Source organism: Choristoneura fumiferana, chromosome Z (assembly GCF_025370935.1).
Source record: "Choristoneura fumiferana chromosome Z, NRCan_CFum_1, whole genome shotgun sequence".
In the NCBI taxonomy this organism is placed as follows: Eukaryota; Metazoa; Arthropoda; class Insecta; order Lepidoptera; family Tortricidae; genus Choristoneura; species Choristoneura fumiferana.
In genome coordinates, this window is record NC_133472.1 from 5824236 (window position 1) to 5851349 (window position 27114).

General features: G+C 40.0%; 2 protein-coding genes across 2 annotated transcripts in view; one reads left to right on the plus strand and one right to left on the minus strand.

Annotated features, from left to right (window-relative positions):
• Positions 1-2549: 2549 nt before the first annotated feature.
• The window catches only part of LOC141441055 (uncharacterized), a 36415-nt gene continuing 11850 nt past the window's right edge, over positions 2550-27114 (minus strand). Inside the window, exons 2-5 of the mRNA XM_074105720.1 lie at positions 22008-22261; positions 18669-18750; positions 16859-17055; positions 2550-2619 (exon numbers count right to left, since the gene is read on the minus strand). Of these exons, the coding sequence (XP_073961821.1) occupies positions 2585-2619; positions 16859-17055; positions 18669-18750; positions 22008-22026 (333 nt within the window). The 5' untranslated portion in view covers positions 22027-22261 and the 3' untranslated portion in view covers positions 2550-2584. The remainder of the gene's footprint in view (positions 2620-16858; positions 17056-18668; positions 18751-22007; positions 22262-27114) is intronic.
• LOC141440976 (uncharacterized) lies at positions 7752-9148 on the plus strand. The gene has a single exon (XM_074105607.1). It carries the CDS (start codon positions 7899-7901, stop codon positions 8838-8840), a length of 942 nt encoding a protein of 313 aa, XP_073961708.1. The 5' UTR covers positions 7752-7898; the 3' UTR covers positions 8841-9148.

The window sequence follows — 27114 nt, forward strand, 5'->3', positions numbered from 1 at the left end:
TTGGATGCAGACCGCTTCCAACCGAAGCAACTCTAGGTCTATAGGTCTATGTGGGAGGCCTATGTCCAACAGTAGAATGATGATGATGAGTTGTTGATTATTAAAAACAATTAAAATAAGGGCAATTCCTTGTGTTATTTATTACACAATATGTAATAATAATAATACTTAATTTTAAAATTTTCTTTGACATTGTTTGGTTTCTTTTGATTATTTGTGGTTTGATTAATTTGTTATTCTATTTAATTTGACATATTTGTTTTATTTAGTCAGGATTTATCTTTAGTTTATTAGGTAATGTGTATAGTATAACATTGTAAATTTTCTATTTAATAAATGATTTATTTATATGTAATTAATACCTAACTAATAAAAGAATCTTACTGGAGACCATAAATTGCAGAAGGGGAAATAAGATAGGACACTTGATATGACACGACAATTTCTTTTTGAGCCTGCTGGAAGGAAAAGTAGAAGGAAGACAAAGCAGAGGAAGACCATGATTGACCTATTTTGACCAGGTGAAGGAGAAACTGGGTGCTGTGTCGTATCAGGAAGTCAAACAGCTGGCCGAAGACCGTGCGGAGTGGCGATTACTCCACCGACAAGAGCGTTAATTTAAGTTGAAGAAGAATTAATAACTAGAATTAACACTTTCTCACACACAACTTTGAGCGAGTTTAGTGTGATTTTGATCTTATTATTGTGTTGTTACTCTTGTAACTTTTAAATTCTTAACTATTTTTCAAATTATTCTTCATTTAATTGATTAGCAGAGCATAGTCACTTAAAAATGTTCACAATTTCACAAAATTTACAAGTTTTAGAATCAATAAACCTAAAACCGGTAATTTACCGGTTAACCGGTACTGGCTTACTTTAGTCGGTAATTTACCGGTAATCAGATTTGGCCGGTCCCTAGTTGGCACTAAGTGATGAACACTGTATTTTTACCTGTGCTTAGATTTTATCACTTTATCGTAAAAGTGCATTTATATTTACAAAATGGAATGTTTTGTATGCTATAATGTTATTTTCTCAAACATGCTCGGAAATGTATGCGTTAATGTCACGAAATGGAGACATGAAGTTTCTCATTTATGGCTCCCTACCACCTCCCTAGATAACTTCATGGCCTAGGCCATGAAGTATCTATGAAAATCCATTATTGTCCGCTACTCTAACTTTTTAAATTTGCTTAGTACTAACATTAAACTGACAAAAGAAAAATTACAAACAGCCAACCACCACTACTCTGTAAGCATTTGCGATGCGATGCGATGCGATGCGACGGACGGACGGACGGACGGATGGATGGATGGACGGATGGATGGACGGACGGACGGACGGACTGATGGACGGACGGACGGAAGGACGGACGGACGGACGGACGGACGGATGAACGGACGGATGGATGGATGGATGAATGGATGGACGGATGGATGGACGGATGGAAGGCCGGATGGATAGACGGACGGAAGGATGGACGGACTGATGGGCGGACGGACGGACGGATGGATGGATGGATGGATGGACGGATGGAAGGACGGATGGATGGACGGACGGACGGACGGACTGATGGACAGATGGACGGAAGGACGGATGGATGGATGGATGGACGGACGGATGGACGGAAGGACGGACGGACGGACGGACGGATGGATGGATGGATGGATGGATGGATGGACGGACGGACGGATGGACTGATGGACAGATGGACGGAAGGACGGACGGACGGACGGACGGATGGATGGATGGATGGATGGATGGATGGATGGACGGATGGATGGACGGATGGAAGGACGGATGGATGGACGGACTGATGGACGAACGGACGGATGGATGGATGGATGGATGGCTGGACGGATGGAAGGACGGATGGATGGACGGACTGATGGACGAACGGACGGATGGACGGACTGATGGATGAACGGACGGATGGATGGATGGATGGACGGATGGATGGACGGACGGACGGACGGACTGATGGACGGACGGATGGATGGACGGAAGGACGGAAGGATTGATGGATGGACGGATGGACGGAAGGACGGACGGACGGACGGACGGATGGTTGGATGGATGGATGGATGGACGGATGGAAGGAAGGATGGATGGACGGACGGACGGACGGACGGACGGATGGATGGATGAATGGATGGATGAAATATTTCCTCACATTGTTTGAGAAAAGCACTATACAAGCCTCGGCCAGAATAAGGATTGCTGGACTCGTTTTATCCGGCCTCGTCTACGACTCGGCCGTCTACCCCGAACTCGTCCATCAATCCCTTACTTCATGGCCTCTGCAGTAATGTACTATTTTGCTATCGTAAAATATACATTTTATCGGTTATTTACGAAACCGAATTCATGGAGCAGCACTGTACCTTTCATGCTGGCCACATTATTTTTACTTTTGACATTTTAGACTGTCATTTTAGTATCTTCATTTCAGGAATAGACCATAAATAGATACTCAAAGGAAACACCTGAAGTCATGCTAAAACATCTTTAATTTGATAAAAACACATTTTGAAGTTTAAATCACGAAATTCAGGAGACCTTGGCTTTCTGTCTGCCATTATGATCGATGTCCCTGCTTTAACACATGCTGAACTGAAACGAGATATTTTTTATATATTAGTACAGCTAAAAGTAGCCATGCATTGATTTGATATTTCTAGACCTATGTTAATGCCTATTAGATTTACACCGAAAACGCTTGAATATTCTACTTGTACTTCATAATATGAGATTCTAACTATGTCTTTATGTTTTTCAACTCGACAACTTTTTCCAAGAAACCATGGCCTCGCCAAGTCGATCACGGCAAGTTCGTACCTACGGCCGTATTTCTTTTCTAGAAGCGACTACGTTTAACCGTCCTTGTAACTTTATAAAATATTGGGAACTACTTATATATTTTTCTGTCACTTAAATTTAGATTTGTCATTAAACTGCGATATCCTAATTATTATTCTATCCCTAAGAAATATATTGTTCATCAAATTAATCAAACTGTCTCTTAATCGTCAGATTCATCAGATTAATATAAACCTAGCTTGATCATTAAAATTCGATCACCAAAATAATAGATCTGTTATGATTGGTTTTTTGGAGTATTTTTGTATTTTTTATTTCAACTCCAAATTTGTTACTTTTACGGGTAACAAATAGATGTCGCTAGTGCTGCTGCTTAAGTAGCGTAGTAGAAAAAAAGCAACCTGAGATGTGTGCATAGGAAAAATTCACAGGTCCAGCGGTGGTGTAGGGGTTATAGCACGCAGCACGGATTGCTGAGGACCTGGGTTCGATTCCCAGCGCTGGTCTCTTTTTCTGGTTTTTCTGTGCATCCATGTCTCAGTTTGTATTTTCGATAATAGACTGTTACCTAATCAATAGATCAGTTGCTTATTTCGATGTTTCTACCTATTCTGCTAAGGCAGGTCTGGTTAGGTAAGGCGACGAGCGAAGCGAGGAGGAGTGTTAGGTAGAACTGCGACCCTCAGTGTGCGAGCGTGCCGCGGGAGCGACCGGCAAAGTGCCAGAACCGAACATTTTTTGCTCCGCATTGTTTGTACGTAAACATCCTGACTTATTTAAGGCAAAACAGGACACACGCAGAAATAGAGCAAAGTATAAAAATAAACTGTTGTTGCCAAAGTGAAATTTAGCAATGTTCAGAAATGGTCCCCAATATAAATGCATACAAGTAGCGAATAAAATTCCAGAATGTATCAGACAGGAACCTCACTATAATTTTAAAAATAAACTAAAAAAATAATGATTAAATAAATGTTATTATTCGGTTGACGAGTTCTTGAACAACGAAACATTAAAATAATTGGACTTAAAGTAAATTTAATAATAAATAAATAATAATTAAATTTTCCACTTAGACTAAGATACAAAGTGGCATATTTTTATTTAAACATATTCTAAAATCTTATCTCAATAGCTCGTCCACATGAAATAAAGTTAGTACTTAAATATTTTTAGTTATTTGACAATGTACTATAGTTTTATATATTTTATGTTATGGGTAGAAATTAAAATAAAACCTACAACGCATGAACAGAAACTTGACATTAACATTTCACTATAAATTTCGACATTGTAATAATTGATTTAATACCATTAACTTCATAATTGTAACTATTGTGTGCCCTTGCAGGGCGTCATGGACTAACTAATAATAACACCTAATGTAACACCTTTCACAAATATGTACATGACTTTACAATGAAATAAATAAATAAATAAAAATAAATGATGAATACAAATGTTTCTAGTAGTTAGGTACTTGAGTTTTGGATGTTGCTATGTATTTATGTATATAATTGTATGTACGTCTACCCGTTGTTTAGCACCCATAGAACAAACTTTGCTTAGTTTGGGGCTGGGACAATTGGTGTAATTTGTGAGAAGATATTATTATTATTATTTCATTCATTGTATAATATCCTTATCGTCAAATTTCACTTCAATTATTTGATGATCAATATTATTTTACAGTGATTATAATTAATTATTAGGAAGCCATTTATATTGTTTGGTGATTCAGGTTTAGTGACACGTCTATTATTTTGGAACCCAATATAATTATTTGATGATCAGTATTATTTCCGAGTAATTTTTTAATAATATTTAGGTAACCGTTTTAATATTTAGGTGACAGATAGCTACTATTTTAGGAACAAATATTATTTATAGGTCGCTGAAAACGCATTTTTTAGTTGATCAATAAAATCATCATCTCAGTCTATATACGTCCCACTGCTGGGCACAGGCCTTCTCTCAGAACAAGAGGGCTTGATCCATAGTTCCCACGCGGGGCGCGGGCCCAGTGCGGATTGGGAACTTCGCACGCACCATTGAATCGCTTCGCAGGTTCGTGCAGGTTTGCTCACGATGTTTTCCTTCACCGCAAAGCTCGTGGTAAATTTCAAATGTAATTCCGCACATGAATTTCGAAAAACTCAGAGGTGCGAGCCGCGGTTTGAATCCACGACCCTAATAAAATTATTATCCTTAAATTTTTAGGTACTAATACTTAGAGCAAGAAGTTAAACTTTATTACGTCAAGAGCCCATTACTATAGGTAACCGGGGGAATAAATAAAAAAAAACACACTTTTTTATTTAATAAATGTGAAATGAGAGCAGTGGCGTAGCGTGCCTTGGCGGGGCCCTGTATAAAAATTTGTTTGGGGGCTTATGCCCTTATAAAGGGTAAAGATTTTCTCGCAAAAGAAAAAAATATATATTTGCATTAAAATTAAAATATTTTTTTTTATCATAATTGAATTGAATTTGCTTTTTTTAACTTTTGTCATTTCTGAGATAAAAAGAAATTTGGAAAGTTTTTATTAATTTTTGCTTACGCACGTCGGGGGCCCCGTGGCCCGGGAATGACTTGAATATCGAACTCACGAAGAAAGATAAAACCACAAAACTTTCTGACCTATTCCTAATTTGCAAAATCCTGGATACTTTAGACGAACGATATTTTGCTTTTAAGTCAAGCTGGCTGTTACTGACCCAAAACGAGAGAACAATAGAAAACTTAACAGTCACCTATGTGCCTTTGAGCGGGTACTGCTGAGTAATGAAGTCGTACAACAGCAACAAGAAGCTCTAGTGACGAATTCAAGTTCAACGTCTTACGAGAAGAAAAAGGATAGAAAGATAAAATGCAATTACTGTCAGGCTTTACCCACCGCGTGAGAAATTGTCAGAAATGGATCCGAGATGGCAAGCCCCCGAAAAGCAGCAATGCAACGCCTTCTACTTCAAAGGCAGCGAACATGGTATCAATGGAATAATGTCAATCGAAAGCAGTGAAGGTTTTACGCTCGAACAAGACACCGAGAGTTGGTATGTGGATAATGGCGCGACAAGCCACGTTACTAACCAGGCCGATTTATACCAGAACTTTGAACACATTGACGAAAACCGAACTGTAACAACTGCTAATGGCAATGCGATCCGTGCTAAAGGCAAAGGTTCAGTTATAATCGAAGCCAATGTGGAAGGGAAACGGCAACTCTTTATCCTGCTAGACGTTTGGTATGTACCGACCATTAACAAGAATTTGGTCTCGGTTCTTGCGCTGCATGATAAAATTCCAAATTGCAAGTTCTCGTCAACCACAAAAGAATGCACAGTCTTTGTCAACGGTGAGAAACGCCTACTCGTTAGAAACTATGCAGCGTTACTACAAAAGACTCGCTCACCATAACAAGAGGCAAGTTAAAGCTATAGTTAAACGCGAACTGGGCCTAGACACTCCGCTTGAGACTGAGTACATGTGATAGCTGCATTTACGGGAAAGCCCACAGACTAAAATTTGACACGCGATCTCGAGCCTCAGCACCAGGAGAACTCGTATACACAGACATTTGTGGACCATTCAAACCTAGTTATTCGAAACTCCAATACCACGTACGTACGTACGTTTTGTTCAAAGATGATTACACGGGATATCGTATGGTGTACTTCCTGCGACCCAAGTCCGAAGTCAAAGATAAACTCGCTTTGATGATTGCTCGAACAAAAGCAGCGGGATACATTGTAAAATGCCTGCTCAGTGACAACGGTGGCGAATTTGACAATAAATCAGTTCTAAACTCGCATGGAATTGAGCAAAGATTTGTCGCCCCGTATACACAGGAACAAAATGGCTTAAGTGAGAGAGAAAATAGAACTCTAGTAGAGACAGCGAGATCTATGATGTATGCAAACGAAGCTATGCCTCAAGAAATATGGCCTGAACTTATAAATATAGCGGCAAACATCCTTAATAGAACCGGTCCAACAAACACCGATAAAACTCCGTATGAACTTTTGTATGGAAAGAAACCGATAATAAAGCATGTCCGAATTATAGGTTGTACTGCGTACGTACATGTACCGAAGCAAAAGCGGAAGAAGCTTGATAAAAAAGCTATCAAAGGCAGACTCGTTGGTTATGCCGAAGATTGCTATCGCATTTGGATTACTGACGGAAAGAAAAAAACGCTTGTCCGCTCCCGTGATGTAATTTTTGATGAGGAGCCACTTGCCGTCAGTGATAATGTCCCTGCATCAGAAGAAATCGCCACAGACACGAGGGAGCACATTATGCAAATGCCGTTGCAAAATGAAATTGAAAATAACAAGCCAGCCATCAGAAATATGCGAAAAACCCATCACGACTGAATATGCAAGTTACGACAGATATTCCAACGATCGCGTACAAAGTCTCGAGGGAGAATTAAAAGAACAAGTTCTAACAGGAGACATTGTTCATAGTCCGCTGGAAGATCGCGAACATATAGATGATCGCGACGATCCTGAAGAGGCAGAATTTCATGATGCCGACCAATTGCCTCAGTCATTAATGACGCCACCGCTGCCGCGTTATAATTTTCGCGACCGTAGCGAAATTAAGCGACCTGAAAGATTTAATGATTTTGTTATTGTTACAGAAATGTATCCATCAAATTTTTCAGATGCAATGAAGCGAGACGATAGTGAAAAATGGCTTAAAACCATGAACAGCGAAATAAAATCACTGAAAGAACTCAAAATTTTTACGCCTTGCACGTTACCAGAAGGTAGAAAAGCCCTCCCCTGCAAGTGGGTGCTGCGTATTAAAAAGAACCCAGATGGCTCCGTTGACAACAGCCCGGCTTGTCGTTGTAATATATATATATATGTGGGTAGTCTTTAAAGTTGCAATTGTAGGGTAGTTTCCTAACGCCCTGTCGTTTATTAAATGCAATCCGATACGGACGTGTTTCCTTTAAATCCTTATAGCTGGCCATCAAGGACATATTTTTCAGTGGCGACGAACTGATTTCACGCGTGTATACTTACCTAACAGTGAAGTGTTAAAAACTTACAGTTACAATTATGTCCGTTGGAAAAGTGGGGCTGTTTGACCTTGCAAAGGACAACTGGGAAATGTACATTGACCGCTTAGAACAATATTTCGTGGCAAATTCGGTGAAAAGTGAACTTAAGGTGGCAACGTTAATCACAGTGATCGAAAGTGAAGCCTACGAACTGATGGTTAGTCTGTGTACGCCCGCCAAGCCCGCCTCGATGACCTGCACGGAGCTAGTGGCACTCATGCAAGGACATTTGAACCCGAAACCGAGTTTGCTCGCCGAACGTTTTAAGTTTCGCAAACGAGTACAGCAAAATAACGAAAGCATTGCTAATTTCGTAACGGACCTTAAAAAACTAAGCAAGGATTGCAGTTTCAAAGGGGACAGTCTAAAGGAAAACTTGAGAGATCAGTTTGTGTGCGGATTAGTAAACGATGACATCAGACAGAAATTGTTTACGGAAGACGACTCGATCACTTTTGACAAGGCGTACAGGCTCGCTGTAGCCATGGAGGCAGCCGAGACGAACGCAGCACTGGTGGATGACTGTGCACGGAATCGAACCGGTGACAGTGTCCCGACCAGCGCGGCGGCGGCGGTGGTGCATCAGCTGAGAGCAACAGCCCGGTCACGGCCGGCAGGCGGCAGTGGACGCGCGGCGGACCGCAGCGGTGGTCCAAGTGCATCGAGCGGAGCGGGAAGCGGAAAAATGCGAGGACACAACAAGAATTACAACACTACTTCTAGGATCGAATGCAAGGTTTGCGGCAGCAAACATGATGGAAGTACAAGCAAATATAAAATATATGTGTGCAGGATATGTAACAAGGAAGGGCACCTAAAAAAAATGTGTCCTAAGTTACGGGGAGATTCTACGTTATACAATGTGATAGAAGAAAAGGTATCAGTGTTGGAAGATTCGGACGATAATACGGTATTTGACTATTTTGTATATGTTTTATAAATTAAAACTACACAATGCCTGTTATCGAATAGAAAAACAATTTTTAAGCTACCTTTACAAACAACAAAGTTATAAAGGTTTGAAATTCAAGATTAGACAGAGAAAGACATACTGGTATTTGACGTCACACGCCAGTACCGCCATACTTGCTGCATAGAGAAAAGCGTTTGAGAAAGAGACAGGTGTATAAATTTTTCAAAAAATCACTGTAAATCAAATTTTCAACCGATTTAAATTTTTTCTTCGCTAAACACTATCAGTTTATCTATATTTTCATAATAATATTAAGATATGGCAAAATCAGGAGTTGTCAAATACCGTATTCAAGTGACGAGGTATACAATTTTTCATTAAATTCGATTTTTCATTAAGTCGATTTTATTTGCACCATACACCATAGATGTTTACGTAGATGGAACGTTATTGAATATGGAAGTTGATACAGGTAAGTTCGATCTCTTGCATTAGTCAGGAATGTTATAAAAAGTTGTTTACACATTGTCCGTTACAAGACAGTAATTTAATTTAGTGTTGCGTTATTATACGGGGGAAAAGATTAAACCGGTAGGTAAGATAACGCCGAAAGTGCAACATAAAAAAACATGTAAAAAATTAGACTTGTATGTAATTCAAAGTGGGAAAACTAGTTTGTTGGGTAGAAATTGGATTAATGAATTAAAGATTGATTTGCAAGCGTTTACATATAAAATAGACAATGTGAATAGTGTATTCAATGAGGTGGAATTCAGTTCCAGATACTGTGAGGTGTTCGCGGAGGGCTTGGGCCGGTTCACCGGAGGCACGGTAGGGTTCCACCTGCGTGCGGGCGCCCGGCCGGTGTTCCTGCGCGCGCGCCCGCTGGCGTACGCGCTGCGCGAGCCGGTGGAGCGCGCGCTGGAACAGCTGGTGCGCGACGGGGTCATCACGCCCGTCGATACGTCCGATTGGGCCACGCCGATTGTGCCGGTCGTAAAAAAAGATGGCACCATCCGGGTATGTGCTGATTTTAAGTTAACTTTGAATAAATGTCTGGAAATGGACCACTACCCCTTACCGAAGGTCGAAGACCTACTTACCAAGTTATACGGGGGAGATAAATTCACTAAATTAGATTTATCCCAAGCGTACGCGCAATTTGAACTTGACGAATCTAAGAATACACAGTGATCAATACCCATAAGGACCTTTTTGTGTATAATAGACTTGTTTATGGATTAGCATCGAGTCCAGGTATTTTTCAAAGAAAATTGGAACAACTTTTCACGGATATGCCACGAGTAGGGGTATTTTTAGATGACCTAATTATAACTGGAACGGACGATAAATCGCACATTGCTACGCTGCATGAGGTTTTTGAGAGATTAAAAAAATATGGGCTACGAATAAAAAAAGAGAAGTGCACATTTTTTGCAGACTCTGTGACGTACTTGGGATTTACAATTAATAAACAAGGTGTTCACACGCGCCCCGATAAGATCATAGCGATAAAACAGGTAACGGCACCGGCCAATGTATCCCAGTTACGATCATTTCTGGGAATGGTCATGTATTACGCGAAGTTCGTACCTAATATTAGCACCATATTAGCCCCGCTTTATAATTTATTACGAAAAGACGTGAAGTATGAATGGAGTGAACAATGTAAACGCGCTTTCAATGAGGTTAAGAAGATGTTAATTTCGAGTGAAATATTAGCGCACTACTCGCCCTCGCTGCCGCTCGTGCTGACGACGGACGCCAGCAGCGTCGGCGTGGGCGCCGTGATATCGCACCTGATGCCCGGCCCGGACGGCGGGGAGCGCCCCATCGCTTACGCGTCGCGGGTTCTTAACTCAACGGAGAAATCATATTCCCAGATAGATCGGGAGGCACTAGCGATAATTTTTGGAATACGGAAATTCCACCAGTACTTGTATGGAAGAAAATTTATACTTAGAACGGATCATAAGCCGTTGGTGACTATTTTCGAGTAAGACGGGTATACCCGTCATGGCAGCGAGTAGGATGCAGAGGTGGGCCGTCATTCTAGCTGGTTACGATTATAAGATCGAGTATGTGCGTAGCGAGAGCAATACGGCCGATGCCCTATCACGCTTGCCAGTCGGAAAAGAGAAAAGTCAAGGTCAGGAAATAACTTACCGCAATTTTATACAAAAATTTCTTCCAGTTACCAGGAAGGTGGTCCAGGAAAATATTCCAAAAGATGAAGTGCTAAAAAAGGTTTATTATTTTTTACAATCCGGGTGGCCAAATGGTTGTACAGAGGAGGAACTGAAACCATATTATGTACGGTGAAATGAGCTGGATATGGGCTGTATTATTTGGGGCTACCGTATGGTAATACCGAAAATATTGAGGAATAATTTACTAGAAGAACTGCATGTAGGTAGGTCATTTAGGAATAGTGAAAATGAAATGTCTAGCGCGAAGCGTTATGTGGTGGCCAGGAATAGACAGCGATATTGAAGGCCTATGTAAGCAGTGCGCGACATGCGCGTTAGAGGCCCCCGCACCACCACGCGCGCCACCACAGTCGTGGCCATATATCCCAGAACCATGGTCGCGACTACACATTGACTTTTTAGGACCATTTCATGGTGAAACGTTCATGGTGATTATAGATTCTACCACGAAGTGGTTGGAAGCTTTCAAAATACAAAAAACTACAGCACGGGCGGTTATAAGTATACTTAGAGAGAAACCTTTGCTCGATTTGGACTACCGAAAGAAGTAGTTTCTGATAATGGCCCACCCTTTTCGAGTGCAGAATATGCTAATTTCATGACAACGAATGGCATTAAAGTGACCCATACGGCAATTTATCATCCTGCATCAAACGGTGCCGCAGAAAACGCGGTCAAGCTCTGCAAAAGAGCAATGAAGAAGGCTTTACGCGATGGCTGCGACGTAGAAGTAGCACTCCAAGCTTACCTCATGATGTACCGTAATGTAGAACACAGTTCCACTGGGTCATCACCAGCTATGCTGTTACAACGTAGACAGCTCAGATCCAGATTAGACCTTCTGAAGGCAGACAGGCAGGTGGAAACTAGGGTACTCGAGGCCCAACGTAGACAAGGGCATAACGCAGGAGGCACATCCCGGAACTTCAAGGTGGGTGATAACGTGTGGGCACGAGATTACGCAGGAGGGAAATGGCAAGAAGGTCGGATTGAGGAAAAAGTAGGATCGCGTAACTTTATTATCGGTAGGGAGAGTGGTTCACGTATTAAAAGACATGTTGACCAGGTTAAGAAAAGACGTAGTAGTTACGACGTGTCCCTGTCGGACCCAGTAGAGGCGAACGCAAGCGAGGTACCTACGGGACGTGATTTTACGCGGCAGAAAATAGTGAAGCAAAGGCTAGCGTAACTATAGGATCTCCGGAGCGGGAATCGTTGGGGGAACCCGAGGTAGTAGAGGCTGCGAGCAGTCCTCAGAGACGGGACGTAGTGACGTCAGCTCATTCTGGTAGCAATTCACCCGCACCCCCGATTAACCGACCCAAGCGCAACCCGAAACCCGTACGAAGATATGGTTTTGAATTTGATTAGGCTAAGTTAATTAAACGCATTGAAAAATAAAATGTAATACCATTTAAGTAGGTTAAGTTCCAATTGTATTCATAGTTAAGGGTGGAGGTGTAATATATATACATATATATATGTGGGTAGTCTTTAAAGTTGCAATTGTAGGGTAGTTTCCTAACGCCCTGTCGTTTATTAAATGCAATCCGATACGGACGTGTTTCCTTTAGATCCTTATAGCTGGCCCTCAAGGACATATTTTTCAGTCGTAACAGGGTTCAAACAAAGAATAGGTCAGAACTATGATCAAACTTTTAGTCCGGTTGCCCACCTAGCAACAATCAGAGCTGTACTGAGTGCCAGTGCACAAGAAAGCTTGTTTTGTTTGATGTCCGTACTGTGTTCATGAATGGAAATTTAAAAGAAGAAATTTACGTACAATAACCTGAAGGATATTATGATGGAGCATCAAAAGTCTGGAAGCTCAATCAAAGCCTATACCTATATACTGTCTAAAGCAAGCGCCAAGGTGTTGGAATTCATGCTTTGAAAATATTTTATTAGATAAGGACTTCAAGCAGTGTGAAGCCGACTGCTGTCTATATACCAAGCAAGTAAATGGCTATAAGCTACTCATCACGCTATACGTCGATGGCGGATTAGTAGCTGCTACAGATGAAGACCTCGACAATACGTTCCTTTGTGACTTGAAGCAAATACTGCAGATTACTACGAAGCCTGCGTCTTATTACTTAGGTTTGCAAATTGAAAGACGACGATTGAAAGAAGACGCTTCAATTATAATAAACCAAGAAACTTATGCAAAGATAATTTAAGTGCGCTTTGGAATGACCAGCTGTAACCCTGTTACAACACCGATAGAAAAGGAACCTTCAAGTTCAGGGAAAGCTTAAACCGAGGAAGTGGTAGTTTTTCCATATCGAGAAGCTGTTGGCGCTCTAGAATATCTCATGGCCGGAACACGTCCTGACATAGCCTATGATGTGGGAGTTGCCTCAAGAAAACTAGAATCCCCGTGCAAAGAGGATTGGTTTAAATTGAAGCGTATTCTACGTTACATTAAAGGCACATGTTCTCTTGGAATAAAATATAAAGCACGATGTTTACCCGGTGTGCTAGAAGGATTTAGCGATGCAGACCATGGTAGAGACCGAGAAACTGCACGATCCACTACTGGAGTTATCTGCCGTTATTCTGGTGGTATAATTTCTTGGCTTAGCCAGCGACAATCGTCGGTTGCTATTTCTACAACTGAAGCTGAACTCGTAGCAGCCAGAGAGCTCGTGTGGCTTACAAGAATTATGCAAGACTTGACTACGCTTACAGAAACACCAACACTTAGTGTGGATAACGAAGCAGCTGTACGGCTTGCCCACAACCCTGAGTTTCACAAGCGAACCAAGCACATCCGCAAACGACACTTCTATGTAAGAGAACTGGTTGCTGAAGGCACTATAATACGAGTAGTTGAGAGAATCGGCACAGCATACCAGTGTCGTAGTGTAAGTTTTCGGTTACAAAATACGTCTCGATCGCGTTCGCGTTAAAAATCTCAATTTGTATGGAAACACGAACAGCGCCTCTAGTGGAACATTTGCAATGTTCGTCGTGTTGAATTTACAGGCTGATCATTGCAGCTGACTGCTGGTACTTACTTAAAATCAACGTGCCAGATTAATACGAAACTTAGTACATTTAATGTGATTAGGATTATATTGTGCCCAAAATCATACAAAAAAATAGAGTTAAAATTTTATAACGGAAAACTGATACTGAAACTAATATCATACCTAATGTATCCCATGCCGAAATATCTTTGCGAAATAGTATAGGTCACATAGGTACAGTCACCCAATTTGATTTCTGAGCCACTATGGAAACTTATCATAGTAAATAATTTTATTTATCTATATATCCATCTATATATCTATCTTTATATATATATAAAAGAAGAAACTGACTGACTGACTGACTTATAGATCAACGCACAGCCCAAATCGCTGGGCCTAGAAACTTGAAATTTGGAATATATATTGCTTGATAGGTGTAGACGCGCACTAAGAAAGTATTTTTCGAAATTACCACGGAATAGGCAATAAATGGGATTTATATTTTCACTTCAAAATGGCCCTATTTCCGTAACTATAATTATTAGAAACTTCAAATTTGGAATGCAAATAGATAATACTAACAACTAAAAACAGTTTTCAGGATTTTTCGAAATTCCCACGGGATAGTGAATAAATGGGATACATATATATATTTTTCAAATAATGACCCAATTTCCGTAACTTTAACTATCAGAGGCTTCAAATTTGGCATAGAAGTAGTTGATTATAATAGTTACAATCAGTTTTAAGGATTTTTGGAAATTCCCACGGGATAAGGAAAAACGGGATTTATATTCAGTTCAACGGGATCGATTTTTCGTTATACTGGTCGTAGAAAGCTGAAATTTGGCATGTAGGTGGCTTGGAGAGTGTAAAGGAGCATTGAGAGAGGACTTTCCAAAATTCCCACGGGAACGGAAAAAACGGGATTTTTCGTTTTGCTGGTCGTGGAAAGCTGAAATTCGGCGCGTGGGTTGCTTGGGGAGTGTAAGGGAGCATTAAGAGAGCATTTCCGAAAATTCTTACGGAAACGGGAAAAAACGGGATTTTGCGTTTTACTGGTTGTAGAAAGCTAAAATGAAAAAATTCAAAAGTTTCTATTGTAAGTAGGTCACAAAAGGCTCTTCAACCGACTTCAAAAAAAGGAGAAGGTCATGCATTCCACTATATATATATTTTTTATGTGTGTTCACCAATTTGTCGGTCAATTGGGGACCAATTTTAAAAATTCTTTTTTTATTCGAAAGAGTATACTCCCAAGGTGATTCCACTGTCACCAAATCAGGATCTGATGACGGGATCTCAGGCAAATCGAGGGCCACCCTCAAATTTTGTATGCACGCATTATATTTTAAGTTCAGTTCAGTTTCTTTATTTGCCATAAATACATGTACTAAGCATGTTGTAGATATAAATGAGTCTCAATACAATTTCAACAATATGGTGTAGCAAACAGGTACCTACAAGCATAATCCTTACTAATATATTATATATGCAAAAGTGTGTTTGTGGTTTTGTATGTTTGTTTGTTTATTTATACTCTTTATTGTACAAAAGGAAAACAAAAGATTACAGAAAAAAATATGTTTGTTGTTTGTTTGTATGTTTGTCCATCTTTCACGTCGAAATGGAGCGACAGATCGACGTTATTTTTGGCATAGAGATAGTTTACGGGCCAGGATAGTTTCCTAGGCTACTTTTTATCCCGAAAACATGCACAGTTCCCGAGGGAACAGCGCGCGATAACCGAATTCCACGCGGGCAAAGCCGCGGGCAAAAGCTAGTCTATAATAATGTTCATCGAATGACGTTAAATGTCATTGTCATTACGACATGGTGCTGTGGTGGCCTAGGAATAAAATTGGCTGGCTGTACATGCAATCCAAGACCAAAATGTAATTTGCAAATAAGCAATTATTATATCTATCCTATTTCGCAAAGGTGATTAGGCAAATGGGATGCATTAGGTTAAATATAATATTAGTTTCAGTATTAGTTTTCCGTTATAAAATTTCAACTCTCTGTTTTTTTTTTGTATGATTTCGGGCACCAGAATCCACCTTAAGACCAAGATGTGTATAATCCCATTATATGTACAAAGTTTCGTATTAATCCGGCCCGTTGTTTTTAAGTTAGTACCAGCAGTCGGCTGCAATGGAAATAACCAACTTATTAAACAGTAATAACTGAGGTACAATTATTTTTGAACTTTTCTTTACTGAAAAAGCAAGTAACCATGTGGAATTTCTTAAATTTAATTATGGGGTAGCTAAAATTAAAAAAAAAACTGTTTATTTCAATACTTAACAAAGAAAATCTTCCGTTTAGACTCTAATCTTAATATTTAAACATTTTATCGAATCTAGTTATAAATCAAATTATAAAAAACAAAGTTTATGACTTAAAGGGCTGTTTCACCACCCATTAATAAGTCAATGACTAGAGTAAATGATATAAGTAAGTTGTTTGGTATCATATAGTACCCAATATGTTAGTCGGAAAGGATCGAGGAAAGGATCGGAAAGGATATCAGCATTTTTTTTTAAATATTTACCAGTTGTTTAGCAGTTTTGTTTTGCATTGAATCATCATAATGGAAATCTATTCAAAGCGCGCGGCAAAGCTTGCGTCCACACTCTCTTACCGTAGTCATTGTTAGCTGAAGGTATTATGAATGTTGGAAGATATGACTGGAGTTGGGAGATGTTGGGAGAGATGCTCTACATTTTTTTTTAAGTAGATACATATTCGGTACATATTGGGTACATCTTTATATTTATCTTAAAAAAATCACAAAACAGGCATTAGGGTTGCCAGGGAGCATGAAGTTCCATGTTATTTATTATCTACGAATATTTACCTGGTACAATCAGTTCCATAGTATGAGAATCTTCTCCGAGCAAACTCGTGGCAACGCAGCGGTAAAAACCGGCGTGGTCAAAGGTTACTGAAGGTATCACGTAACTAGATATTCCCGTATCTATTTCATGGAATCGGCCATAAAAATTACTCGAGAATAGCCAGACAAACATTATTTCTCCGTCACCTTCAAATAGTCTGTAAAAAACATTCAATAATATTATTAATTTATTATCTATCTCTACCAAGAATAACAATTTAAGTGAAGGTTGCTATCATTGGACCGGCGCTTTGAGTAAATCTACGCCTGCTAGACAGAGACAAACAATGTATAGTGTCCTTGGTCTACCCGACCGGCTTCACTCACACCGCAACCTCGGTCGTCGCGCGCGTCGTGCCGCGCTTTTCGGTGACGAGTGACGTGACGTGAGTAAGTAGGTACGTTTCGAGCGATGGCGATGTAAGAATAAAGTAAGTATCATTAATTAAAGTGTACTGAGGTAAGTATAAGGGTTAGAAACGTGTTACCACGGGCACAGAATAAGTAATACATACAAGTACAGAAGGTTCTCTCTTTTGATGTTGACGAAAGCCGCCATTTTATATGCCTACGTAATTTTTAGGGTTCCGTAGCCAAATTGGCAAAAACGGAACCCTTATAGTTTCGCCATGTCTGTCTGTCTGTCTGTCTGTCCGTCCGCGGCTTTGCTCAGGGACTATCAATGCTAGAAAGCTGTAATTTTGCACAAATATATATGTAAGCTATGCCGACAAAATAGTACAATTAAAATGCCCGCCGTGAATTCCGTTTGTGCCCAAATACATAAATAAATAAAAAAAAATTAAAAAAAAAATTATAGTACCTCCCATAGACGTAAAGTGGGGGTGTTTTTTTTTTATCATCCAACCTTGTAGTATGGTGTATCGTTGGAAAGGTCTTTTAAAACCATTAGGGGTTTGCTAAGACAAATTTTCGATTCAGTGATATGTGATAGAGATGGAACTGTAGCATATAGCTATTATATTAAAACATTTTGTGAAGTAAAATACTAGTTTTATTGGTATCTAGCAAAACATTACAATCGAAAGAAATTGGTAGAACGTGTCATCACCAAATTCAAATTGTGTCCATAGAGAAACATGAGGACGGCATTACACCTTCCAACACCTTCTCCTGATGTGGACTCATGTGGCTGAAGCTCGGCGCTATCCACACATCAGCCTTGCACAGTGTCTGGCAAACTTCACCTTCGACAACGGCTTTGTCATAATGTCAGCTAGCTGTATCTTCGTCGGACAGTAGCTGATGTTGATCAGTCCATTCACGAAGTGTTCATGAATAAAATGGTACCGAACATCAATATGTTTCGATCTTTTGTTAAAAGAACCAGATTTCACCAGTTGAATCGAGCTTTGGTTATCAACATGCAGATTTTATTAGGGTGGAGCATCTATGTATGGCGAAAAAAAAGAATAACAGAGAAGTGAATGAAACAGAGGACCGCTAGAAAAATTGATCACAGTGACAAAGAGAACAACAGAACGAACGGTATAATAATAAAGGTAGCAATAATAAAATGTGTAGAAAAAAGGTGTAGAATAGCTAGATGGGCCCGACCCACACATAGAAAGGTGAAGTACGCGAGAAAGATAAACTATGTGTTGGTGGCATTACAGGACGAGCAGAAGAAAAAGCGACAACGTAAAAGGTAAAATAAAATAGGGACCGATAATGTTGGAAGTATTTGTAAAAAAAAATGGACGTTCTGCGGTTGATACGATGATGATGATAATGATAATTGGCTACGTACTTGCAATCTAGTGTAGCTGATTTGCCTACTCTTGCTCGAACTTTGTATATTGTTTTATCTATTAATGGGCGTAGTATAAAATCTGAAAAATAATTATTCTAATTAGAATTATAAACACGTTTCTTAGTGCGACAGATTGACCCAGTGCCAGAAACAGTGTGCCAATGAGTGCCGTGCGCTTATATCATTAGCGACTATTGTAGCTGAGGTATTTGACAGTGTGCTTATCGTCTACCCCAATGCACGCATTAAACTGCATGACGCTGAGTTTGGCTTCCGGCCTGCGTTGTTAACAGAGACGGCCATTATTAATCTAAAACACACTGTCAAATACTACACAGACAGAAAAACACCTATTTATGACCGTTTTTTGAACTTGACGAAAGCTTTTGAATATCTTATTATGTTCTATGGACTAAGTTGCAGGGATCTGGATTACCGCCAAAGTTAATCCATCTTCCCATCTCAGGTACTGGTATTTAAACCAGGAGAACGGGGGAGGCTACGGAACCGTACAGTCCGGAGTGCGAGGTGGTTTGAGATTGCCTGTGCTATTTTGACGTACAGACAAAATAGCAGAGGCAAGCTCAAATTGAACCGAGCATCTCGGCATTCTTGAACAGCTCGGCGGCACACATATCGGCTGCCATGTCGATGACGTTTGTCTTAACAAAATCAGTTACGCGGACGACATGGTGCTGCTTGTTCCCTCCATTGCTGCGCTCCGTAAACCTGCAGCCATAAATGAATCCTACGCCTCCTCACACGGTTTTCCATATAACGGGAAGAAGAGTGAATTCATGATTTTTAGGCTGGGAACAATTGTCCCACAGTGGTACCTCTCGTCTAACTGAACGGCATCGCCCTGACAAGAGTTACTGAGTTCGCTTCAAGTATCTTGGGCACATTGTTACTGACGTGACGATCTGAAGGACGATGGCTGACATTAAAATAGAGTGAAGAGCTTGTGCGTGTGATGGCAAATATGCATACTTGCAGGTCTGCTAGGTTTTCAAACGAAGTCAAGATAATACTGTTCAAGGCGTGTGGTTCATCCGTTTACACCAGCAGCTTTGGCGCCCGATATACCCAAAAGTCAAACAATGACCTTAGTATTCAAAATAATAACTTCTAGATTGCCTAGACTTTTACAGGACAGGTTTGCAACAATTTTGCGCAAAAAAGCAGTGTCACTGCTGAGCAGAACAAGGAGCAGCCCAAACAGCATCCTAAATATAATAGCTGATCATGTTTGTTCTGTTTCTAATTAAATTATTTTACGTGTTACGAGCGGTGCGGAGAGGAGACATGTAGGGATTGACCAATCATATTACATCTCGTCTCCGAATGTGGATTTCAAGTGGATTTCTACTAATATGAGTGGTCGATCCTACACTTATCCTCTCCGCTCCGCTCGTCTCCGCCTCAGTGGAGCCGCAATCAGAAGTATCATAGGCGTCCTAAGTATCTTAGGTGTTCTAAGTTTATTAAGTATCCTAAGCATCCTCAGTAACTAGTCTAAGCTCCTACATATTGAAATACCCCAAGTATTGAGATAACTAAGTATTGACTGAGGAAAGACCCATTGACTTAGTAGGAACTACCAAGTTTTTTTTTAAACAGGGAGAAAACGAGCTTGTAGGTCAGTTGATGGGAAGTAATCACCGCCGCCCGTTGACACTTGCGAACACGAGGGGTACCTCAGGTGCGTTGCTAATTAAGTAAATAAGTACCTGAATCTAAACGTAGACTGGACTAATATGAGCCACAAGTCGTAAGTAAGTAAGTCGTAAGTAGTAGTAGTGCTTGCACTGTTGTGTTTCAGCGTGGAGAGTAAGACAGCCGGTGAAATTACTGGCACTTGAGGTATTCCATCTTAGGCCTCTAGGTTGGCAACGCATCTGCAATACCTCTGGTCAACGAGAGAAAATCATATCGACAGTTAACCGTTGGAATCGAAATCCGCATTGTGCCTCAGGTTATACGCGGTCGGCAAGCCTCTGCAGCTTACCTACTAAGATGGCTCTTGCAAAGGCTTTACTGGTAATGCTAAGTAGAGATATTCCGCGGTAACAATTACAGTCACCGCGATCGCCTTTGCTTTTATACAGAGTGCAACGCGTCTAAGATTCCTACCACAGCGAATAAAAGAGCTGATGATCTGGAAACGGCTGAACCGATTTTGATAAAAATTGTCTAAGAACCATCGCTAGAAAACCTGCTTTCAAATAAAAAAACCGCATTCAAATCGGTCCACCCGTTTAAGAGCTACGGTGCCACAGACAGACACACAGTGTATAGCGGTCAAACTTATAACACCCCTCTTTTTGCGTCGGGGGTTAAAAAGTTTCTGATCTCTGATGTCGGTGCCACTGCAGGTGGGTGGCGGGCTGCGCTGCGTCATTTTACTTCAGTTGAACGGACTTTCAGCCATTTTTATGTTAATATACTTAGTAGGCACACTTAGCAATTCATTACGGAAGTTGAAACATATATCCCTCAGTCGCCTTTTACGACACCCACGGGAAGGGGTGGGGTGGTGGTATTCTTGATCCCCCCTTACAGTTCTCTTAACTAGTCACCTAACGACTCCATACTGCCTCCCACTGAGCCTGTAAGACTGATAGATACTACGTAAGTACCGCTGTCATAATTCTCTGCAACTCCTATAAGTGGCACCAAAGACATTGATATATTTTTATGCATAGATGGTGAACGCAGAACCTTGCAGCAGTAGGTATAGCGAAGCAGATAGAGCCAGTATCTGTCTCCGGGCCCTGTAACCTGATAGGATGACGACAGGTGCCGAGTCGACACACAGTGGAAAATAAGTTATCAAATTGCTATATGCTAACGGAGCGAGAGGCACGGCTGTGCTCTATTGATAGGCATCACATTGCTGAATAGAATAATCCTTTATTCATTGTTACAACACAAGAAACTCACATTTTGTAATTCTATATGTCCGTACGTAATGGCGGCAGCAGAGGAAGAGAAAAAGAGCAAAGAGCTCTCGTAAAACCATAAATATAGACGTTTTCGTCAATGACAATTATAGAGTTATTTAAGGCAGACACACACTACCCAACATAACCTAGGTAAGATTCAGAGTTCTTTTAAGTTCACTTGCTGTCGTTACACCTTGTTTCATGTTTGATCAACCCAGGCATATCCCTAACCATGTGAAGTTTAGATTACTATGATAACGACTCATAACTAACATAATAGGCGAGGCGTAGCGACAGCAGTTATAAACGAATCATACGAGTACCTATCGCATTTTAACGCTTTTCAAATTCGGAAAAAGTTAATATTTAATATTTAAACATAAATAGTTACCTGGTAGATACACACACATGCTATGGAAGTCATATCCCGCAGCGTTAGTGGCGACGCATGAATAAGTACCTACATTGTGAATTGTTACTGATTGTATAGTGATTTCATCTTCCCTTCCAATTTCTTTTCCAAGATGTCTTCTTACGGAATTGAAGTTGTAAGGATCAAATTGTTCAATCAGATTTCTTGGAAAGGGATCACATTTATTTTTGTATCTCCATTGTATTTTCGTTGAGCCTCTGGGAAGAATTGTACTGTAAAAAATATTAATTGTTTGACCAATATACCTACGTGCCAACTGTAAAAAGTAAAACATAGGTAGGTACATGTTAAATACCTACCTATATCATTATTATTAGTTTTCAATAACTTTTAGTACCTATGAATATTTATGTTATGAACCTCGTCTTTATATTGTTTTTGATTTACTTGTATATACTTACCTACTCATTAACGTATGACTGTATGTGTTCTTGAAATAAATAATTATAATTATATTTGTAGTTATCCGAATATAAAAAATAGCTTATTTCTTCCTTTCTTTTAATAAATAAATAATGTCTTTGAAATGATGTCCCCTATAAACTCAGTTGTCGAAACAATTACTTGATATCTAGATATACCTAGAAGTACCTAGGTACTTGGTCATAATTAAAATGTAAGTATCCCACATCAGCAACTCAAATTGAGATAAAACCGGCCAAGAGCGTGTCGGACAAGCCTGAAATAGGGTTCCGTAGCCCACACTATAAGGTTGGATGAGTAAAAAAAATCACCCCCACTTTACGTCCATAGGAGGTACTCTAAAAAAAATTTTTATTAACTTTATAATGTACCATTTTGTCGGCATAGTTAACATGTCCGTGCAAAATTACAGCTCTCTAGCATTGATAGTCCCTGAGCAAAGCCGCGGACGGACGGACAGATAGACAAACAGACAGACATGGCGAAACTATAAGGGTTCCGTTTTTGACATTTTGGCTCCGGAACCCAAAAAATGAGGTCTTGAATGAGATGTAATCTTATGAATTTTGGCATCCACTTGTATTTTTGTTTTTTATATAATCGTATTATTATTATTTTTATTGTTTTTTTTGTAGTCAGTGCAATTTTTTGGTATATAATTTTTTGTCACCCTTTTTAGTGTAAAAAATCTAAGAGTTTCATGTCAACTGCTCGTCACCATTTACAAAAGATTGCTTTTTCCGATGCAGACACTTTCTTCATTGAGGAGTAATGGTGCTTCACCACCTATTCCATATTCACCATATGCATTACGAGGAGCATAAATTGCTTAGCAACTGGTTAAAGTAATTGGAATTCAACCCGTGAAATACTTGTTATTGAGTAATAACTCCGATGGTCAACTGTGGTCTTCATCATCAGTTCCACTTCACAAAATGATGATTTTCAAGAGCAAATGCACGAGTTACTACTAAAAATTACCATAGGTTTCCGTGCCGTGGTGGCCTAGTGGTTTGACCTATCGCCTCTCAAGCAGAGGGTCGTGGGCTCAAACCCCGGCTCGCACCTCTGAGTTTTTCGAAATTCATGTGCGGAATTACATTTAAAATTTACCACGAGCTTTGCGGTGAAGGAAAACATCGTGAGGAAACCTGCACAAACCAGCGAAGCAATTCAATGGTGCGTGTGAAGTTCCCAATCCGCACTGGACCCGCGTGGGAACTATGGCCCAAGCCCTCTTGTTATGAGAGGAGGCCTGTGCCCAGCAATGGGACGTATATAGGCTGGGATGGCACCATAGGTGTCCCTATTCCTCGATTTCCTTAGGATCCAATCATCAGATCCTAATTTGGTCTTTATGGGACCTAATTGAAAGTATTCCTAGACGAACGCAAAAAAAATGATTTCAAATCGATACATAAATGACGGACTTCTGAGGTAACAAACATTAAAAAAAAAACTGAATAGATAACCTCCTTTTTTTTAAGTCGGTTAAAAACAAGAAGAATCGCGTAAACAATTGCATATTGCGTTAGCAAACGATAGTGGCTCAAGGGCAGCGTCCAACTTCGAGAAAGGTTTTACAGCGACTGCTACGAAAAACCGATCTCCCACGATTGTACACAGAGTCGGCGCTCGGGCGTGCCCGTGCGCACTCCTACAGTACTCGGCCATGCCCGGCAGACTTGTTGCTACTAAATGACTGGAGCACGCTCGTCGCATTCCGCTGGCGCCAGGGCAGGGCAAACCTAACACGGATACAAATGGGCGGCTCACGCTCGGTGAGCTTCGCCGACGCTCGGGTAAAGCTGCATTTACATTTATCTGTCGTGTTGTGTTGTGATACTCTCTGTTTCTCTCACTTTCTCTCTCTATAGAGCTTTGATGCGACAATACACAAGCCGTCACAACACCCTGCATCAGATAAATCTGAACGCAACCATATACCGGGTGTTGACGACGCGCTCACACGGACCTACCCTTTTTTATTTAATGTTATTTTTTCCAAATATGAGGGTGTAGTTTCTTCATTCACTGTTAGAGGTCGATCATCATATCTTATTAAGAATTAAGTGCAGATTTCCTCACGATGTTTTCTTCATCGTAAAGCTCGTGGCGAATTTCAAATATAATTTCGCACATGAATTTCGAAAAACTTATAGGTGGGAGCCGGGAATTGAAACCACGATCCTCTGCTTGAGAGACCATAGGTCCTTTAGTCAAACCACTCGGCCACCACGGCTATCATTATAATTATGATTCATGAATTATTTTATTTTATCCACTTATCCATATAATTATATTATCACTTTAAAATTTTCACTTGATAAGTTCATTTAGAAACTTTGAAGAAGGCTGTATCGCACATCAAGGGCGTACTTCCTTAAAAAATAAATGTTAGGTAGATTTATTATTTCATAAAAGAGTTTTATTATTTTATTACACTTGATTCATGTAAATAATTAATCTTAAACAGTTTTATCTTTGACGGTAGGTAAAAGCCTCAAGGAACGTCGTACTAAATGTATGCGAGCATTTAAACTACTTTTTCATCACACTTGGTCGTAAACAGTGTCGTAACATGCAGGCTACCTTTGTTGCAACCCCCCAAATTAAACCCTCGACCTTAATGTGTTTGTCATGAAACCCGTGGTCGGTAAATGAGTCATTGCGCATACAAATTTTATTGTCATGAAGCCCAAGGTCGGTAAATGAGTAAATGCCTGTACAGATGGTGCTGCGCGCGCTGGTGCACATGGTGTAGCAGCAGGACCACATGCACACGCGGCTCAGGCACATGCTGAGGGAGGGGGAGGGGGATTGCGGCGCTGCCAAGAGCGCAGCCTAAAGTATCGCCAATATTGGAAAATATTTTATTATACGTTCGTGTGCCTCAAAATCCTTTTCATTTAATCTCTTCGAAGCCTCAGGAGGCACACCTACTCTGGTGACCTCGCATTGGACAAAAAACGTAAAAAGAATATTAAATGACAATGGGAAACAGTGCAATTTAATTGAAAAAATTGAATAATGTGCTTTTACTCATTGGGTAACTACTTTCGATATCAGTTTACACTTTTAACAGACTTCAAAAAGGAGGAGGTTATCAATTCGGTCGTATTTTTATGTTTGTTACCTCAGAACTCCGTCATTTATGAACCGATTTGTTTTTTTTTTGCATTCGTATTGAAATGCTTTCAATCAGGGCCCATAAGTGGCAAATCAGGATCTGATTATTGGATCCTAAGGAATTCGAGGGAACGCTTTAAATGTTGTAGCGACGCCTATGGTAATTTTGATATATTTAGTAGTAACTCGTGCATTTTCTTTTGAAAATCATCATTTGGTGAAGTGGAACTGATGATGAAGACCACAGTTGACCATCGGAGTTACTACTCAATAACAACTATTTCAGGGGTTGAATTTCAATTACTTTAACTTAAGTTTATGCTCCTCGACACTCCTCGTAATGCATATGGTGAAATGGAATGGGTGGTGAAGCACCAGGACTCCTTAATAAACAACGTCTCTGCATCGGAAAAAGCAATCTTTTCTAAAAGGTGACGAGCAGTTAACATTAAACTATTGCATCTTAGATTATTTACGCTAAAAAGCGTGAAAAATAAATATTTTATTACAAAAAATTTAACCGACTACAAAAAACCATGAAAATAATTTTCTGCCAGTCCGAAGTCGGTGCCTCAGCACGAGCCAGCAGGAGTGATTGAAGCCCAATATGTAGTGCGTAGGTGAGGTAGGCGACTATAGGTTCACTTCTGCTGGCTCGTGCTGAGGCACCGACTTCGGACTGGTAGAAAATTATTTTCATGGTTTTTTGTAGTCGGTTTAATTTTTTGTTATATATTTTTTTTGATATCTGTTATATTTACAGAATAATGGCCTGGCTACACTTAACGATTACGCCCTGTTTTTATTAGTAACTAGCGCATTTTCTCATGAAAGTCACCATTTGGTGAACTGGAACTGATGATGAAAACCTAGTTGACCACCGGAGCTACTCAATAAGAAGTATTTAACGGGTTGAGCTTCAAGTATTTTAACACAGTTGCTAAGCAATTTAGATATAACCGAAGGCTCAATAGAAACTGAAGACTTGATTTAGATGTTAAAACAAGTACAATCCGTGAGTTCTTAGAAAAACCTTCGGGTTTCGGGGGAAATCGGAAGGATTGGTTAGTCGAAAATGACAATTGTCTTTTTGACTTATTAGCAATCCAACACGCGGAGAGTGCACTCGTTGAGTTGTCATTGATTAATATAGAGCAGTTAAATCCACCACTTACATATTCATTTAATTTATTATTTTTCGGAAATTGATCAACTTAAACAGGGTATTTCTGTAAATAGCCAATCACGGGAAATTGTTATGTATACCGGGTGTAGCCTGTAATACGAGCAAATAATTAAAACATAGATTATACCTACTCGTCAAACTGAACAACATTAGTTAAGCGACTTTTAAAAATAATTAGTTTTTTATTTTATTACACTTATTTTCAAAATTGAAAATACAAACTGAAATATAGATACACAGACAAAACAGAAAAATAAGACCATCATTGGGAATCGAACCCAGGTCCTCGGTAATCCGTACCGCGTGCTATACCGCTACACCACTGAT

Bases quoted from the DNA above. Each gene is read 5' to 3' on its own strand.
- LOC141440976 (XM_074105607.1), top strand. From the start codon at position 7,899: ATGTCCGTTGGAAAAGTGGGGCTGTTTGACCTTGCAAAGGACAACTGG.